The sequence below is a fragment of the Paramisgurnus dabryanus genome, chromosome 1 (assembly GCF_030506205.2).
Source record: "Paramisgurnus dabryanus chromosome 1, PD_genome_1.1, whole genome shotgun sequence".
Taxonomy (NCBI): Eukaryota; Metazoa; Chordata; class Actinopteri; order Cypriniformes; family Cobitidae; genus Paramisgurnus; species Paramisgurnus dabryanus.
Window position 1 is genome coordinate 63,960,675 of NC_133337.1, and position 18,695 is coordinate 63,979,369.

General features: G+C 37.2%; 1 protein-coding gene across 1 annotated transcript in view; it reads left to right on the forward strand.

The window, feature by feature from the left end:
- The window catches only part of erbb2 (erb-b2 receptor tyrosine kinase 2), a 49,792-nt gene that overhangs the window by 14,128 nt on the left and 16,969 nt on the right, over positions 1–18,695 (forward strand). The window contains exons 2-13 of the mRNA XM_065253598.2: positions 7,149–7,300; positions 9,514–9,703; positions 10,238–10,366; positions 10,463–10,531; positions 12,980–13,095; positions 13,716–13,857; positions 13,941–14,069; positions 14,315–14,441; positions 14,682–14,755; positions 15,033–15,123; positions 16,643–16,845; positions 18,458–18,590. Coding sequence (XP_065109670.1) covers positions 7,149–7,300; positions 9,514–9,703; positions 10,238–10,366; positions 10,463–10,531; positions 12,980–13,095; positions 13,716–13,857; positions 13,941–14,069; positions 14,315–14,441; positions 14,682–14,755; positions 15,033–15,123; positions 16,643–16,845; positions 18,458–18,590 — 1,555 coding nt within the window. The remainder of the gene's footprint in view (positions 1–7,148; positions 7,301–9,513; positions 9,704–10,237; positions 10,367–10,462; positions 10,532–12,979; positions 13,096–13,715; positions 13,858–13,940; positions 14,070–14,314; positions 14,442–14,681; positions 14,756–15,032; positions 15,124–16,642; positions 16,846–18,457; positions 18,591–18,695) is intronic.

Below are 18,695 nucleotides of genomic sequence, written 5' to 3' on the forward strand. Positions count from 1 at the left end.
ACAGAGTGCTCAACTTTTAAGGTTGCATTCTTAGAAGGACACAGCTAACAAGCAGTCGATCCGCCACCCGCCCGAATTTAATTAAAATATTATTTTTCGTCACGTCATCCGCCCGATCCACGGTTTATCCGCGGAGTCCGCGGCTGTAACCGCCAACCGCGCATCTCTGGTTTGCAGATATTTTAGTCCTGAATTTTGATCTGCATTTAAAACCCCTGTGTCAAGAGATAAACGAAAACTTCACACAGGACGTGTAAGCCAATGTTACTAGGTCCTCTTTACGGGACAATCCCAGAAACAAAGGGATTGTATATAGAGGTCGACCGATTGTGGATTTTACTGAGACAGACGATAACTAGGTTGGTCCGTACTTGCTGTAAACCGATTAATCGACAGACAGTTTTTAAAATGGATACTGGATAAAAACACAACACATAACACTTAAAGGGAATTTATCACAAAACTGATAAAACAACTGATTCATGAACATGCGCTAAATGAAATACATTTATTAAGAAAAATATATTAGTTGTTAATGTATTGCAGTGTATTGCAGTTAACTGAAATAAGATTTTCATGTGTTGTATGTGTTAATGTAGCCGACCGCCGCATATTGTTCCCTTAACTTAAAATATAGACGGCTAAATTATGGATAAAAGTAAACAGCTGGATATAAAACATTTGGGTTGGATTTATCTGCTTTGATTTTTGTGTAACTGTTTGAGGGACTACTAATATTAGCGTCCTGTCGGCCTTGAGGACAAAGTTAGGTTCCTGGGTAGAGTTGCCACAGTCGTTCATAAGGTCTTACTTAAAGCTACACTGTGTAGGATCTACTCCCATCTAATGGTGAAATTCTATATGACAACAAACTGAATATTACTTTCTACTCCCCCATTCGAAGCGAGTTTTAACAAAAGCAATGAAAAATAGTGAACAATTTACAGTGAGTGTCCTTTGCCTGTGATCCGTCATAGCACGCAGATTTATGTTAAACATGGAAAAAGTCTGATTTTCATGATATGTCTGCTTTAAGTCACATACAAAAAGCAACCATAATTTAGCTTAGACAGTACTTTATCATCGACGCGTGGAAAAAAATCCCAGGGCCTGTTATGGTGTAAGATGTAAGATGTGTTTCCGTCTATCGGATCACAAGTGGATGAGAGAGACACATCACGTTTACACTTGGTGTTTAAATCCGTCTCTTTTTGTCCATTTTCGACCGCTTCTCTTTAGATTACTGAGGGGATGGTCTGTGGACGAGTCCCTCTCCTGTCATTTAATCATGAGCGGGAGTAATGACGGGTTTAAATTGACGCAAACTAATATTATGTCAGAGTCCAATGCTTGTGTTTTAAGTAAACATGTTACATGTCCGTGTATATGTAAGAGCTTTCTCTGATATTGCTGAAATAAGATTGTGCAACTTTCACCTGCTTGCAAAATGAAACTAACAAAAGACAAATTTTGACGAATTTTATCAATGAAAGGCTAAAAATAGCGCTGTCACCGTGTGTTCGTGCTAGAGGTCAGAAAAGATGTAAAACATTTATCAGTACCTCAGATTACATAAATGGGCAGAGAGACGGCGTGTGGCTGTTCGAACACATTAAACATCATGCGCGTTTACCCTAACAAGTGTTATGCATAACCATGCTATAGTTTGCCAAGGAACTATAAAACTTCGAGTTTACAACATAGACTATAGATTTAAACGAATATGCTGAATTACATGTGGAGAAGATAGAAAGTAGGCAACTTCAGCGTCCATAGAGCCTCATGATCTTGGAAAACTAACATTACTCCAATATTGACTTTGGTCTTGTTGTTTTTCCTGTCGTGTTGTCGTTTTAAATCTCTTTTTCGCTTCCTTGGCGACTTGTTTTAATCTCCTCGAGAATAAGTCTTCAACAGGTTTTCTAATCTGCCTCAAATCAAAGCATTAGTTTGCAGGTTCATCACGGTGTCTGGCTGTTGTTCAATACGAAGGCTTTCAGTCTACGCAGGTTGCATATGCAGACTGCATACGTCATCAAGCCTGGTTTATTTAAGTTAACTGAGCATTACATTCGCAAATCATAAGCATATTACATCAATTTACAATTAACTAAGAATAATTGTCAGCTTTATAATTGTTAATATTCTGAAATAAGACTGTCTTGATGACGTATACTGCCTACACATGCAACCTCCGGAGGCTTCAGCTAGCGGCCACCGTGAGTGTAGTCTGAAAGCGCGAAAGGCGGACCTTGAATTTCAGGAATGTCCCTCGTCAGCGAATGTATTTCAAAGATGGAGGCACAACATGGATTCAGCCAGTCGAGCGACTCGCCCGTATGTATTCTAAATAGCAGATTCTACACTTACGAAAATACTTTGATTAGTGGGTGGAAGTAATTACACATGAATGAGCACATACTTTTGAAAGAAAACATGGGTTTTTGCTAAGAATTAACTCAAAAAACTACACAGTGGAGCTTTAAACTGGGACGTAAAGTCCAAACTAGAGGCTTAGTAACTACTAGCTAGTTTATAACTAACTCTGTACTTTATTCGGTTGCACCACTTGTTCCTAAGGCAGAACGTAGCTACTAGGTTGTAAGCTCTCTGTAAAGTAAAGCGTTGTTGCATAGAATGACATCTTTTTTTCTTAACCCAATCACAAGCATTCTAATAGGTAAACAGGAAATAGTCTGAACAGCACATAATTTCAAACTCATTCTTGACTGGCCTAAACTAAAATGTAAAAAAGAGATTAAAGCAAACGTTATCAAACTCAAAACATTACACTCTTAATGGAAAATATCTATCCCACACATAGAGGAGAAAATCAACAGGAACAAAATTAAAATCTTAATTGATGGATACAACGTGAATCGTTACAACATATTGTAACGTTTAAACTAAGATTAATGGTGCAACGCAAAAACATTTGTTACTTAGTGCCCATTTACGTCATAACTAGGCTACGTTGTAACTTACGAACAGCTGGTGCAACCGGCCCCTGCTGTTGTTCCTCTCTGCTAATGCAACATCAAGCAAAATAATTCGGAAAAACTATTGTCATGGATTTTTTGACAGGACAGGTAGTGTTTTGTTCATTACGCCAATTTCGTGCGCCTTAACCGGCTTTCTCGCAGTTTTGTTTATGTGCGCATGTCTCCGTGTGTAAATGATAAATGTCACCAACAAAAGTAAATGTAAAGTATTGCATAAAAAGTCAACTGTCGATAGAGAAACTGCAAAATTAAAAACTCATGTTACATTTACAGGTTCTGCAAAGAAGAGATACAGCAGTACAGCTTTAGACAGATTTCCCACTGGCTCTTTGAATGACTAGACTTACTATAGGCGGTGAAGTCACTGCGTGCGAAAAACCTAAAAATTTCCAAATCCTGTGTATTTTGTACATGTAAATGCACTCAGTGCCTTTAAAGTGTTCACATATGTTCAGGGTCTGGTTAAAGGCAGCCTCTTTATTACTCTGAGGATAGTCTTTCTCTCGTATTATAGCTAACGTGAGGATCTGTAAGGCAGCAGATAATCTCTGATCGCTGTTAAAGTTCAGGTTGTACTCTCTTGTTTGTGTTGTTGTTGTTGTCTGAGCGCTCAGTCTCCGTGACAGCAGCAGTTAACAGAAGTTGGCAGCTATTAAACATGCACACGAATGAAGTACACAAAGTACTACCTGTCTGGCTGCACACCAAGAGAGGTGAAACAGGTTTCTTATGACACAGGTGGAAAGCACTGATTAATATTTAATCTCTCAGAGTTGGTCTCCTGGGTTAGATTATAGACATTTTCTTGAAATTTTAACTCTTTACTAATGTGTAATTTGTATGCAAACTGTAGATTTGTTCATTTCATGCGGTGGTGCTTGGGTTGCCAGGTCATAGGTGGTTGCAAAGGTGTTGTGGGTTTTCTTTCTTCTTTTCTTTTAAAAATATATACTGTATTTTATAGGGGCATTATGAGACACTTACTCCACAAGATGAGACAAGACACTTATTTAGCTATTATAAGTGAAAAATCGAATTGAGTTAATATTTATGTTTTTATCCGATTAGTCAATTAATTGAAAAATAATCTGCTGATTAATTGATTATGAAAATAATCATTAGTTGCAGCCCATGTCTTTTATTCAACTATAATTTTGAAATGTTTATACTAGAAGTGTCACTAACAATTATTACGGGAATTGATAATTAAGTAATTTTATATTTTCATATAATATTTTAAAATAAAATCCAAATTTCTAATTAAATGACTTGTTAAATGTTCCTCAAATAAGTTTTTGTGCCAAAAGAGGTCACACTAAATACTGACTTTTACCTTAAATAGCCATTTTGTTATGAAAATGATGTTGTTGTTTTTTTGTGCACATATTTCCTATTATTTCTGTTTGTATCTTACAGAGCCATGTTTAATTTTCATTATTTTACATTTCTTTTGGTGTGTAAGTGTGTGTTAGTACGTTAACAATCTGCAAAGTTACAAGTCTATGATGACGTGAGAGTTATCGTCTCCAACTGAAATCTCTACAATGAATCAAAGGATTGTAGGCAACAGTTGACTTTCCTTGACATGGACAGGATGCATATTATCATAATAAACATTACAAAATCATGTGTTTTATGAACCATAAAGTAAACCACACAAACACAATGCGTTAAACCTAATACACATAATAACGTTCTTTATTAGCAACGTCATATAAAAGAGAGCGAAATATACATGGATGGTCATTAAAACTTTGTTAAAACAACAGCGTTTGGGGGCCTTTTGCACAATACTGTATATATAGGCAATATTTTCAATGAAGAAGTAGGATAAATGCAAAAATAGCATGCAAATTAAGCTGAAACTGTCTGGAGAAACTGACAGAAAGGATAACCGAGAGAGAGAATGAGAGCGAGAAGGAGGGGTCCACAAAGACACAGAAAAAAAGCTGTGATTTCTTGGATAATTCCAGGAGACCAAAGAATTAATGGGTCCTTAACAATCGCATCAGGATTGACGTAATGTCCAGTATAATTAATTCAGCATGCTAAAAAACACACAAAAAATGAATCCACAAATCTCCCTTTGTTTGTGTAATGCCCAGGATTTTAAATTAAATGGCCCTGCAGAGGAATAGAGTTTCTCTCCAGGGCCGGAATGAAGTGGTTTTCTATTCAAGGCCACCAGCCGGCTCTATGCATGCACACCCGCGCACACACACACGCACGCATGCACGCACGCACGCACGCACGCACACACACACACACACACACACATGCAGTCAAGGGAATGCTATAAGGATGAAAAGAGGAGGAAGAGAATTTGGAAAGGAAGTGTGAACTTGGAGAAGCACAGTGACTTATTATTCAATCTAAATCCCATCAGTGTTTAAAGACATGACACTTGTGATTACAACAAAAACTGCCTTTTCTTAAATCTCTTACACTATAGCACATTAAAGTGTTAGCAGTACCAGACATTTAAACTCTGTCATCATTGACTCACATGTTTTTGAACTCTAAATGTTTATCTTTCAGCCCTGAAACCCAAAAGCTCCAAAAATGATATAAAACTATAAAGGCAAAACTGTGCGCTTTATTTTTTGTAAACTTTTGATGTGTGAGGATAACACCAAGTTGCTATTTTCTGAAAATATTTTTCTCAATAACAGTGTTTCTCAATCAGGGGCCGGGGCCCAAAACAGATTTTTGTGTTAAGGGGGGCCTAAAAAGATTTTTAAGGGAGCCTTAAGATGACAAAAAAATATTCAAAATAAGACAAAACAAGCATTCAGAGTACTTTTCTTGATTTGTCTACTCAATTATGTAACATTATTAAAATGTTTCTTGTCTTTATTTCATTGGGTTTATCTTAAAGGAACAGTGTAGGATTGTGTCCAAAACTGGTACTGCAATCACACAACTGGTGGCCAATACACAAAATGAAAACATAAATATTAGTTGAGGGCTGCAACTCCACTTTTTAAATGACAATATCCTGGCCAGACCACTGTTGTCAGTGATATAAGTATTTGAAATGAAAATTATTTCTTAGTGTCTAGTGACATATCAGGGCCATTTTATGATTAATTGATATAAATTTCTTAAACACTGTTCCTTTAACTCTTTCCCTGCTAATGACGAGTATTTCCGGCTTTCCGCAATACCGCTCTTCTGCAACTTATAAAACCCGGAAGTAATGCCCTAGGGCAGTGGTTTTCAATCTTGTCCTAGGGGACCCACTGTCCTGCACGTTTTGCATGTCTCCCTTATCTAACACACCTGATTCAGATCATCAGCTCATTAAGGGAGAGATCCATGAACAGAACTGGGTGTGTCAGTTAAGGGAGACATACAAAATATGCAGAGCTGTGGGTCCCCTAGGACAAGATTGAAAACCACTGCCCTAGGGAAAACAGTTGTATGTCCGTGTAAGTTTTGAGGATCGCTCTGCATCTGATCTCTATCAAAAGTCCTTTACAAAAATGCAATTATCTCAGCTTTTTGCTCAAAAAAGGTATTTTGAAAGCAGAAGGTCTGTTCTTTCATTTATTGTATGTTTCTATATCTGAAGAAGAACATTTCAGAGTTGAATTTACAAATTAATGTTATTGTTTTTTACCATACCTGATGCACATTATCAGAACATGTGATCTTCGGTATTTGAAATCAAAGATGTTGTTTAAATCGTCAGAATATGGCTATTGACTCAACTATCAGCTGTTTATACTGCTGTTTGAAGGACAATTCAGACAAAGCTGATCTTATTTAGGCTACGAAACATCAAGCATACCTTGACCCATTCCAAATATGTGGCTTCAGAATTTCACAGAAAGCCCCACAAATTTCCAAAGATTGCATTTCTACAGAATGCATTGCATATCTTTCTACATTATCAGCTCTGAAAATACATAACTTGTAATTCTGCATCATTCAAGCTAACTTTATTAAATCAAAGGGATTTTTCTTATGTTTACACGAGTAGTTGCTATATATTTAACTATTGTCAAGGCTAAAGCTGAAATTTTTGTCAGGTGCAAATTCTTATCAGTCCTTCTGTGTCTAAGAAGATACAGTGCATATAGTTACCCCTGCATTTGTTAATGCCCATGTTGATGCATGTGTGTGTGTGTTTCTGTTTCTCAGTATGTCTCGGGACAGATATGAAGTTGGCATTACCCTTTAGTCATGAAAATCACTATGAGATGCTCAAACTTCTGTACGACGGGTGCCAGGTGGTTCATGGTAACCTGGAGATCACACACCTGCAGGGCCACCAAGATCTCTCCTTCCTGCAGGTATGTGCCTGTTGCTTATGTCTTTGTGTGTGTTTACATAGTACTGTGCGTTATAATGCAGATATGATATATTTCTGTGCTGCACATATATAAAATAAATGTACCTATTCTTACTTAAAGGAAACATTGTTGAGGGAAATTTTAATGACATTTTTTTTAAATTCACAGATTTAACATGCACCTTACATCCGCAACACATCATCAATGATAAAACCTGGGGTCATTGGGTGCTTGGGGTCTTTCAAAATCATACACCCTCACCCAAGTGACCGCGCCAAGGATGAGCAGTCCCTGACTTGTGTCTAGGTAGCTTGTGTAGTCCACTGATAACCCCTTTTGATCCACAGCCATCTAGATGCCTTTTCAGTGGCCTTCATGATGTTCTTGATGGCTTTTTTCTTGTGCAGTCCCCTGATTTCCAGTTTCTTGAGGGCCCTGCAGAGTTACTGGCCTAAAAAACCTTGGAAGCCAACCTCGATAGGGGGCAGGAGGTATTCCATCCCCTGCTTTGGCATTCGCCTGTCAACTCTTCATACTTGGCCGTCTTCCGTTCAAACACCTCTTCCATTCTGTCTTCCAGGGCACAGTAGGGTAGCAGCTTAATATGTGTTCCAGGGATCCTCTTCTTTGGCAAAGGTAACATGCAGGGGTGTCTATCAGCCCCCAGGAGAAGAGGTTGAATAGACATAGTAGACTGATTGGATAAGGAACTGGATCCAGTATGGCTTTGCTTTCCACAACTCAAGCCATGAGATCTTTTGGTTCATCACCTGTTCCCATCAAGTCCATGACCCATGTTGCTGCATCTCCATCATTCTGCTGATGCGTCTTTTCTCCACCCCTGCTCGGATTTCTTCTTATACCAGTTGCGTCTGTCCTTTCCCAGGGCCTTGTTGTATTGAGTTCTTGGGATACCGCCAAACCCTTCACGTCCTGATGCCACTGTCTCCACCAGCACACTGTGCCTTAAGTGTGGTTCAGCCTGATCAACCTCCTGGGGCCTCCACTTCAAACCTGTCTTTACATCTATGCCAGCTGAGGAGACTTTGGTATTAGTGGACTCTCTTTACAACAGCACCTCTCTTCAGGAGACCATAAACTCCTCAGACAGGCGAATCTGGCCCAGCATGAAGTCTCATCATTCCGGTACCCAGCCAGTCTGTGCGTCGAATAAACACCTCTTTAAACGGACGAGGTGCATGCGCAGTCAGTGGACACTCGCGCTGTGGAGCGAGACGAAAGTATACAAGGCTTCAAGTAACATACGGACACGAGGCTACATTGCGCATGCGTCGAACCGTGCCACACACACACAATCCGAACCGAGACAAGCGAACTGAACAGTTCGGATGTTTTTTCATGTACTGTGCCACCCCTAGTAACAAGTGGTTGATTTTTCTCTCAAAACTTTTAATGGTGGTTAGGGGGACGTCGTAAACTAGCAGTGGCCAGAGGAATCGTGGCAAAATGCCATGTTGGTAAATCCAGGATTTTAATGTCGATGGCTGTATAGGTGCACTGGAACAATCCTTCCTAAAATGCATTAAACTTTCATTTACAAAGAAGTGAAACTCTCAGAGTGGTCAGGGGTGTTCACTGATATGCTCACACACAAATCGCTGCAAAAGATGCTTTCCAACAGGTGTTTTAGCATTCATTGTAAACTTGTGGACCTATTTTTCCAAACGCCTCACACCAGTATATTCTTTTGTTTAGAGCTTGAATAATAGACACTCCAGCCACGTTGGTTGCGATAATCCGCCTTTGCCAATTGCAAGAATACAAACAAAGTTCCCGGCGGTGGAGTAATATCGTACCTCACAGCACATCTAATACAAGTCAATGGAGTTGGACAAAAACTACGATAAAACCTGATGGAAAGCATCTTTTGTAGCGATTTTTGTGTGAGCATATCAGTGAAAACCCGTAACCATCCGGTGATTTATACGTCCTTGCAAACGAAAGTTTAATTCATTTTAGGAAGGATTGTTCCAGTGCACCTTTACAGCCATTGTTGAGGTGGGGGTGACACAACAAACACCCGAAAATTCTCGGGCCAGCATCATATGTCCAAATTTCTGTCAAAACCGTTCTATTTCATCATAAACAATCTGAAAACAGGGCTTTAAGTGTAAAATACCGAACTTGTCCTTTAATGTTTTATGCAGTTTTTGATAAAATAGTCTAAAATAATATTTTTTGTTGGTCTGTAGGATATAGTGGAGGTGCAGGGTTATGTGCTGATAGCTCATGTCTCAGTGCCTTTGGTTCCTCTGGACAGTCTACGGATCATTCGAGGCAGTCAGCTCTATAACTCCAGTTATGCTCTCGCGGTGCAGGACAACATTTACCACAGGCAGACAGAATTGGGTTTAAGAGAACTTCGCCTCAGCAGTCTAACCGGTAAGGGCTTCAGTTTTGTAGAGGTGTTGTGTTGGGATGCTTCCTAATGATGTTGATACAATTCCTCTATGACTTAAAGTTATAATCCAGCCAAAAATCTAAATTATATCATGATTTTACTCACCCTCAAGCCATCCGAGATATATATGACTATCTTCTTTCAGACGAACACAATTAAAGTTATTTTAGAAAATATTCATAATCTTCCGATTTTTATAATGGTAGTAAACCAGGACCAGGTAACAACTACTGAGTTTAAAGCCCAAAAAAGTGCATCAATCCTTCAAAGACATAATCCACACTGCATCAGTTGGTTAATTTATTTAGTGGTAAAATGTTACCAAACCATTTCCTGTGGGATACAAACTGGTCTTATTTTCATAATGACATGAATGTTCTCATAACTTCAAAATATTTCAACTTTATTCTTGTAGTGCTGCAATTTTATGCTCATACTTTTGAGTTTATTCTTAATTTTTTGCCATAAGATTATGAGACACTGAAACTTTGTCATGACTTTGCTGTCCTTCACAGAAATCCTGCTTGGTGGGGTATATATTTCGGAAAACCCTCAACTTTGCTTCCCTCAGAATATTAACTGGATAGACACTGTTTATAATGGTCATAGCAAACCACTGCACTTGCAAAGTCTCCCAAAGCACTGTGAGTTTACAACCTCTGCCTTTATACATCACACCCTATAATACATCAGTACATTTATGTGCTGTTATTTTGGTTCATAAAATTTCTCCTTTTCAGGTCCTAGTTGTTCCTCAGCCTGTCTGCCTGGTGGATGTTGGGGAAAAACGGATAAAGACTGCCAAACATGTGAGTATCATTGACATGTTGTCATGTTTTGGTTTGTTGATAAAATAGCCAATTTTCAATGCTGTTTATCTGTAAATGTAGTGTTCCTCTAGCTCAGTTGATCTGAGCGTAGCACTAGCAAATGAGTTTGATTAGCAGGGAACAAATAAATTGATCAAATGCATAAAACATTAAACACACTGTAAGTCACTGTGGTATCTAATGGCGCTTTTCCATTGCATAGTACCCCACGGTTTGGTTTGGGTCAGGTCCGGTCAGCTCACCTCACTTTGGCTTGGTTAGCTTTTCCAACGAGTTTAGTAACACTTCGCAGTGGGAAGGATTATATGCATATCGTTATATTTGCACTGCCTACTGCTGTGACATCATACAAGTGAGAGCGTTGTTGTACTTTCCTACACTCTTAAAACGAATGTGTTAAATTAACACATCTTGTGTCTAGTTAAGGACAACACATCTAGTGTGTTGTCCTTAATTTAACACATCTCTGTGTTATTTTTGGAACAACACACGTTGTGTTGTTTTAACACATCTTGTGTTGTCCCTTTTATTTTTTATGAACTTAAATGACACATAATGTGTTAAAAACAACACATAATGTGTTAAATATTTTAACACAAAATAATGTGTTAAAATTAACACATCCTGGATCCTAAATTTTGGCCGTATGGGTGCACACGTTATATGATTTCACATATAACAGCTTTCTCCCAATATATTAATATATAGCATATTATTATTATAATGCTGCAAATAATATGTGAAGTAGCAGCTTTCAATAAATATTTTTAAAATGCGTTTATAAATCCAACAACCCCTGTGACCGGTCTACACGTCCAGAGGTTTCGTTTATAAACCATTGCCTCTTTGTTTCTACATTAAAAGACAAAGCTGGCAATTCTGGTTATACTTTCGTTCTTTTAATAATTTCTTTACTTTATTTTATTTATAAATCACTCTGGGTTATCTGATTTATCTATTTGGCTTGTGTTTTGTTTCCGTGCACTTGAGGCATTTTGCACATTTGTTCTGCACTTTGTTACTTCTGACATTATTTTATAAAAAAATTGCATTTATTATAAACGTAAATTCTGATCTAATTTAAGTCTGTAAATTTTGGATTGCTTTTCGTTGTATCGATGTTGCGCTATTGCGTGCTTGCCATGCTTGCGCATGCAATTTAGCCGAACGGGCTAGGTGCTCTGCGTCTCATATTTAGGAGTTCATCAAACTAAACATTAAAAAACTGATGTTTTTCGACGCGTATAAGTTTTTTAAATGTATTTAAAACAGACTGGTTATCTTGTCAAAAGTTAAACTACAAAACAGGTTAGCCGTTTCTTTAAATTTCGGTGCTGAAACGGAAAATATCTGCACCAAACCTATATTTATGCCTGACACGACTGTCTTTCTTGTGATTTAATATTATGATTATGGTCGGTGTTCACTTTTAAATGATAGCAAAGAGATTCCTGAAATAAATAATATCATCAGGTCTTTCTGTATCTAAAGTGAATACAGAGATGATCAAAGTCAAAGCAAGCAAGCAGGTATTTCTATGCTAAATAATAAGGCGAAGTGTCTATAAAATCATTAATTTCAGTGTTTTTCTTGTTATAAATTAACGTTTAATGAATTGTATATAAAGATTAGTTTTTATCATTCATTTACAGTCACAATCAGAAATTATTTGTCATTTCTCATTTGTCGTTTTTTTGTCATCACTGCTTTGACGCGCTAAATCTCCAAATTAAACAAAAACACTGAATTGTAGCCGGAGTTTCCAAGGCAGGATCCCCTTTGTTATTTTTTTAGGTGTAGTTATCAAAATGTTTTTTGTGTGATGTTCTGTAGATCGTGGCTTTAAAATGTTATGAGGAATAATGAAACAAATGTTACCTTACATTTTACATAAAAAAAAACATATACATATATATATATATATATATATATATATATATATATATATATATATATATATATATATATATATATATATATATATATATATATATATATATATATACAGTATATATATATACAGTATATATATGCATCGTCAGTTTTGAATTCGTTCATCACTTGAAAGACAGTTTTGGTCACCTTATCAGAAAGTTGTTTCTGTGTGCTGCTTGTGAAAGAAATTAAAGTTGCCAATTTGTACCTGGTCTGGCCCCCTCCCAACCCACGCACACAACCATATGATTTTACTATCGGTCGACTACTACAATTCTGATTCGAATATGTAAATCCTTAGTCGATGACATTATGGTTATTTACGATGGTTATTTAAAGTATTGATATTTATAAATAATATAAATATTTTAAAAGGATGCTTTCGCTATGTTGTTTGTTCGAAGGCGTCTTTTAAACGTAAAATTGCTTGCTTGGAACCTTAAGATGTCACACTGTTACTAAACCTGTCTCTTTATTTCTGTCTGTTTGTAGTGACCTTTGTTCATTGTTCATCTGGCTGTTTGCGCTGTAAGGGTCAGAAGCCCAGTGATTGCTGTCATGGGCAGTGTGCTGCTGGGTGCATTGGGCCAAAAGATTCTGACTGTCTGGTAAATGAACACAGACACACATCAGAAATGTCACATTTAAAATGTTTCAGTTAAAGGACACATACTATGTCTATTTTTCAAGATGTAATATAAGTCTCAGGTTTGCCTAGAATGTGTCTGTGAAGTTTCAGCACAAAATACCCCACAGATAATTTATTATAGCATGTCCAAAATTACCCTATTTGGGTGGGAGCAAATTTGGGTACCTTTAAATGCAAATGAGTTACAGCTCCTCACTCTTTAACCAACAGACAGTGAGCCCTTTCAGGTAAAATAAAGCTGATTCCTGTAAATACAGTCTAAGACAATAGTTAATTCATCTGCATTAGCCTTACAACGTGCTAACAAACACATTTAGAAAAGCTTTTGAGTAAAATTAACCAGCCAGTAGCTGTGGGCGGGGCTTTATCAGTGGGATGTCACATTAACAAGAGAATTAAAACAGCATGTCTAACAAGACTGCTTTGGTTGAATTTCGGGTTAATTAGGATTTTTCTTCATTGTAGGGTGGCATTTATGTCCAGACAACTTGTAAAAGTGGATTTTGCATTATATGTGCCCTTTAACTGTTTTGGTTTCTTGTTTTGACTTTTAATGCCGTTTTGTTTTTGAATCTGCAGGCCTGTCGTCACTTTAATGACAGTGGGATATGTAAAGAAAATTGCCCACTACCCACCATCTACGACCCGATCACTTTCCAGTCCAAACCTAACAAGGACAAAAGGTTCAGCTTTGGAGCCTCCTGTGTAAAACAGTGCCCACGTACGTCAGACCCTTATTAACTACTTTAATATCTTGAATTTAAAATGTCGTCATATAAACATTCTGTACCTTCTCCGATTTAGGTAACTACTTGGCCATGGAGGTGGCGTGTACCATGGTTTGTCCCAAAGCTAATCAGGAGGTCATCACTGTCCAACCAGACGGTCAAGAAACACAGAAATGTGAAAAGTGCGAAGGAGAGTGTCCTAAAGGTCTGTCTGCGTGTATTTGTTTGTTTCAGACCTGAAACTCTTCAAAAGTATGTGAATGCAAAAAGCAAGCTTTATACAGATTCATCACAGCCAATTGCAGTGCTTGCCATGTGCTGCCCAAGCATAGGCATCTGCATACTTCCGTACAGTTTTTACATAGGTCTAGGATCAAACCTTGTACATGTTAAGACTGAATTATGATAACATGTGATTGGATTAATTTTAGCATGTCTGTATGTGTGCAGTTTGTTATGGTCTAGGCATGGGAGACCTGCAGAACGTTTCAGTGGTGAACGTCACCAACATTGACTTATTCAGTGGCTGTAAGAAGATCTATGGCAGTTTGGTGTTTCTCGCAGATTCCTTTAAAATGTAAGTATACACAGTTAAGATACGGGAGAGAGCGGAAGTTGCCCTACAGTAGCCCTAAACTGACAAATGCGCGTTTAATCACTGCATTGTCTTAGACGATGACATGTTTGTCCTGTAACGGCTACCGTAGTTTCTCTATGCGTTTCTAAAGGGAGGGATGAGCTGTGTACTGAGCCATTGGTTGCAGTTTGCAATCTTACAGCAGGATGCTGCTAAACATCTGTTGTCATGTCCATGTAGGAATCCCGAAACCAATTCATCTGGACTGCAGCAGAGTGACCTGGAACGCTTGAAGTCGATAGAAGAGATCACAGGTTACAATCAGTTACCATCAGACGCATCACACTTGAAGTTTAAGCCAACTGATCCAAGATCAGTGAATTAGTGCAGTGTTTCCCAACCTTTTTTCTGCCACGGCACAGTTTTGATAAGTAAAAAAATCATACAGCACACCAAACAAGCTGTCACAGCACACTAGTGTGCCACAGCACAGTGGTCGGGAAACATTGAATTAGTGTATCATAACAATACAACAAATGAAGCAGTGGTCATTTTAAGATGCATTTCAGTAACATTATATTTGAATTTTAGGTTATCTTTACATTGACACCTGGCCTGAATATTTGCCTGATCTGAGTGTTTTTGAGAACTTGAGGGTGATCAGAGGAAAGATGCTTTACAAGTATGTATTTGTGTGACCCTCCTTCTGTCTTTGTATCTTTTTTAAAATGGTGTTCGACCTCTTTTGTTTTACACTGTCCACAGCTGGTTTCCTTAAAGAGTGCTGCAGTAATGATGTTTTTTATAGGCCAACCTTAAATTTAGTATGACACTTGTTCCTTCAATGAAAGAAAGCCAATAGGATTTATGTTACAAATAAGACTTGACTTCAACTCTCACCAACAAATCAGCAAAGAAAACATTCCCGGATTAAAATTCATCTCCATCCAGTTTTTCTGGAAAAATGTGCCAGTGTTGCTTTATGTTTGAGATTTGTATCCATAATTATGGAAAAATTGAGAAAATCTGTTGACCCATCTAGCAACTTGTTAGCAATGGCCTCCAAAACAACAACCTTTAAAAATGAGTAAGAGTGAGATAATACTGGCATGTTTCATGTCATGGATCTTAAGCTTGTGTTAACCACATACCTTGTATGCATTTAAGCAAAAACCCATTGGGAATAACAAGTGCTAAAATGCTAACTTGTTTCCGGGTTTTGGCCTACAAAACAACATCATGAGTGCAGCACGCGATTGAGTTTTCACACACATTTTATGTGCTAGACTGTTTACACACCTTATGGCTCGTCTGGCTGCTAGCTCCATTTATCAGACCTTCAGTTTTCTGTTAGTTATAAAGGTTAATGATTATCTTCTACACCTGCTGTGTGATTCAAACATTTCTTCCTCCTGCTGTTAGTCTTTTAAGTCAGTTTTAGCCAAACAGTCTGTAAAACTAGTTTAATTAGTTAATACGTAAACTTTTCCCAGAGAGGGCTTATCCTAGTCCCAGACTAAAATGCATGTTTGATCTGCTTAATTTAAAAACATCTTGCATTGACAAGTCTTAACATATATCAGTGCCATTGTTCCTAGGATGCTCACAAGTATTGTTTTTTGTCAGGTATTTTAATAAAAACTACTTAAATCCCCTAATATAACTTAGGCCTAGTCCTGGATTAATTTAAACCCTGTCTGGGAAACCACCCTTAAGTGTCGATAATTTTTGTTTAACTATCAAAATAAAGACAGAAACAGATGTGGTCTGCTATATAACAAGTGTGTATATGCAGATATTCATGATATTTTGTGTATTGCTTTAACCTGTAGGGTTAAAACAAAAAACTGTTATTTATATTTTAACTGCAATTTATAGTTAAGGAAGAACCCAAGTCATATCTAGAGCCCAGCACATCTGAGACTTAACTTTTGAATTGTAAGAAATGTAGCAACGCCCTAGAAACCACTTGAAAACCCTAGCAACGTATTAGCAACCAGTAGCAACACCCTAGCAACTTTCTCACTACATCTTAGCAACCGCATACCTGGACCACCTTAACAGCCAGTAACCACACCATAGAAAGTGCCAAGAAACAAATTAATAATCAGCCAGAACATTGAATAATTCGCTTTGAAATGTCCTAGAAAACACACACAGCATCATCGTCTTTGCTGATTTCACTTTTTGTGTCTTTTCAGGGGTGTTTTGTCTTTGGGAATTCAGTCGTTGCAGATTGAGTCTCTCGGGCTGCGTTCCCTGCGCAGCGTCAGCGGAGGTTTAGTTCTGATTCATAATAACTCCAGACTGTGCTACAACTCCTCTAAGGCCTTGTCATCTCTGCTCGTACCAACACAGGAACCCAATTTCATCATTAACAACAACCGAGACCTAGACGCATGTGGTAAAAGACTAGTTTATTTTTTTGTGTTTGCATGTAAGGTTGGTTGTTACTTTAGGTGTAATGTGCAGTTGCAGACTATATTCACAATGTTGCACAATATTGCTTTAAAAATACTTAATGTATATCTACAGGTATAAAAGCATCAAGAAGGTCAATTTTATGCATTAAAACATTATTTTGTTATGCAAATTCATTGCATTGCATAATATCCTGGACTGAGTACAAATAATATGTTTTATTGCCCAATCAGCATGTGTGAACTAAAATATCAGTTTCATATATGATATATGAATAACAAAATAATGTATAGCATGTGTATCATTTTGCAAATATTGACTTTTTAAACCCCAACTTTCATTTTGCTCTTTGTTGTTCAAGGGCGCATTTTACATTTTTAGAGTACCACTACACTTACAACTAAAAACATGAATTATCTTTTATTGGGAAGGATAGCAAATCTGGTTTTGGTTTGATGGGAGAAAGGCAAACCTGTTGCGTTGTCCAGTTGTTTTGATTTATTAGCTGTCGTAGCAGAAAATTATTCCTCACATATATAGACTGTATGTGCTGCATTGAGTTTATTTATTACATCACACATCTTACCGTCAGCTGCAGGTCAAATGAACTCCGTGATGTTTTTTACACCCGTGCTATGCAAAGAGCTGCCAAAAATGAAGCATTGTGAGTTTTTCTGGAATTTTAAGCTTTTTCAAGTCTTTCGTTAGTTGCAGTCATCCCTCACGTGCAGGAAATATTTTGTTATCAGTTGTTTTCATGTAAGTGCGTTTCCTAGATAGCAAGACTGCTGGTATTCGCTGTCTCTGCTTTCCGCATATATTTAAATTCCATCTGGCTTTCATCATATTTTTGTATTTTTATTTTATTTGAATGGGATTATTCACCTCACTTTACCTATTCTTAACTAGGTTATGAAAATGATTTTTTACCCTGGTTCATCTCAGTTTCAGATTGAATATGTAATTAAGGATACAGTATATGTATGCAACATTAAGGAAAACCTTTTAGCAACAACACAGGGACATTAAAAAGTCGCTCATTGTTAGATATGTTGTATGATAACATACAGAATTTATTTTACTTCAGCATGAACTAATGTTAAGTTAATGCATATACTAATCATAAACTAATGAAGAGTCATTAAATGTTTTTTAGTTGTTAGTTAATGTATTAATTAACAATGAATTCATGTGTTGAGTCATAAGTCATGTTGTAGTTAATGGTGACTCTTCAATAGTTTATGATTAGTATATGCCTTAACTCAGCATTACTTCATTTTTAAGTAAGAATTAATTTAGGTATTAGTTTATTATGCTTGATATACCCTTATTATAAAGTGTTACTATTTTGTCTTGCAGTGCTTACTCAGTAAAAATAATTTAAAAAAATTACAATTAAATTGGAAAAAATGATTAGCAAAATAGCAAATAGCAAAATGATTTTCCCCACATGCCTGGTAGGATTTGATTTTCTTTTAATGTCATTCATTACTTTTATTTCAAACATGACTTGTTATATTTTTCATCCCAGATGTTAGTTTCAGTTTTTAATAGCCTTTCATAAATAAACAGGAAATTATTTCGTCTCTATCTAGTTTCGGAGGGGAAAGTGTGTGACCCCCTGTGTGCGGATACAGGCTGCTGGGGTCCGGGACCCAGTCAGTGTGTGTCTTGTGTGAACTACAAGCGTGGTACAGAGTGTGTGGAGCAGTGTAATGTCTTACAGGGGTGAGTACAGTATAAATACTTCAGTCTTTCACTGGTTCATTTGGTTGAATCAAATGTTGATTTTTGAGATTAATGTACTGTTGTCTAGATTACAAGATTAGATGT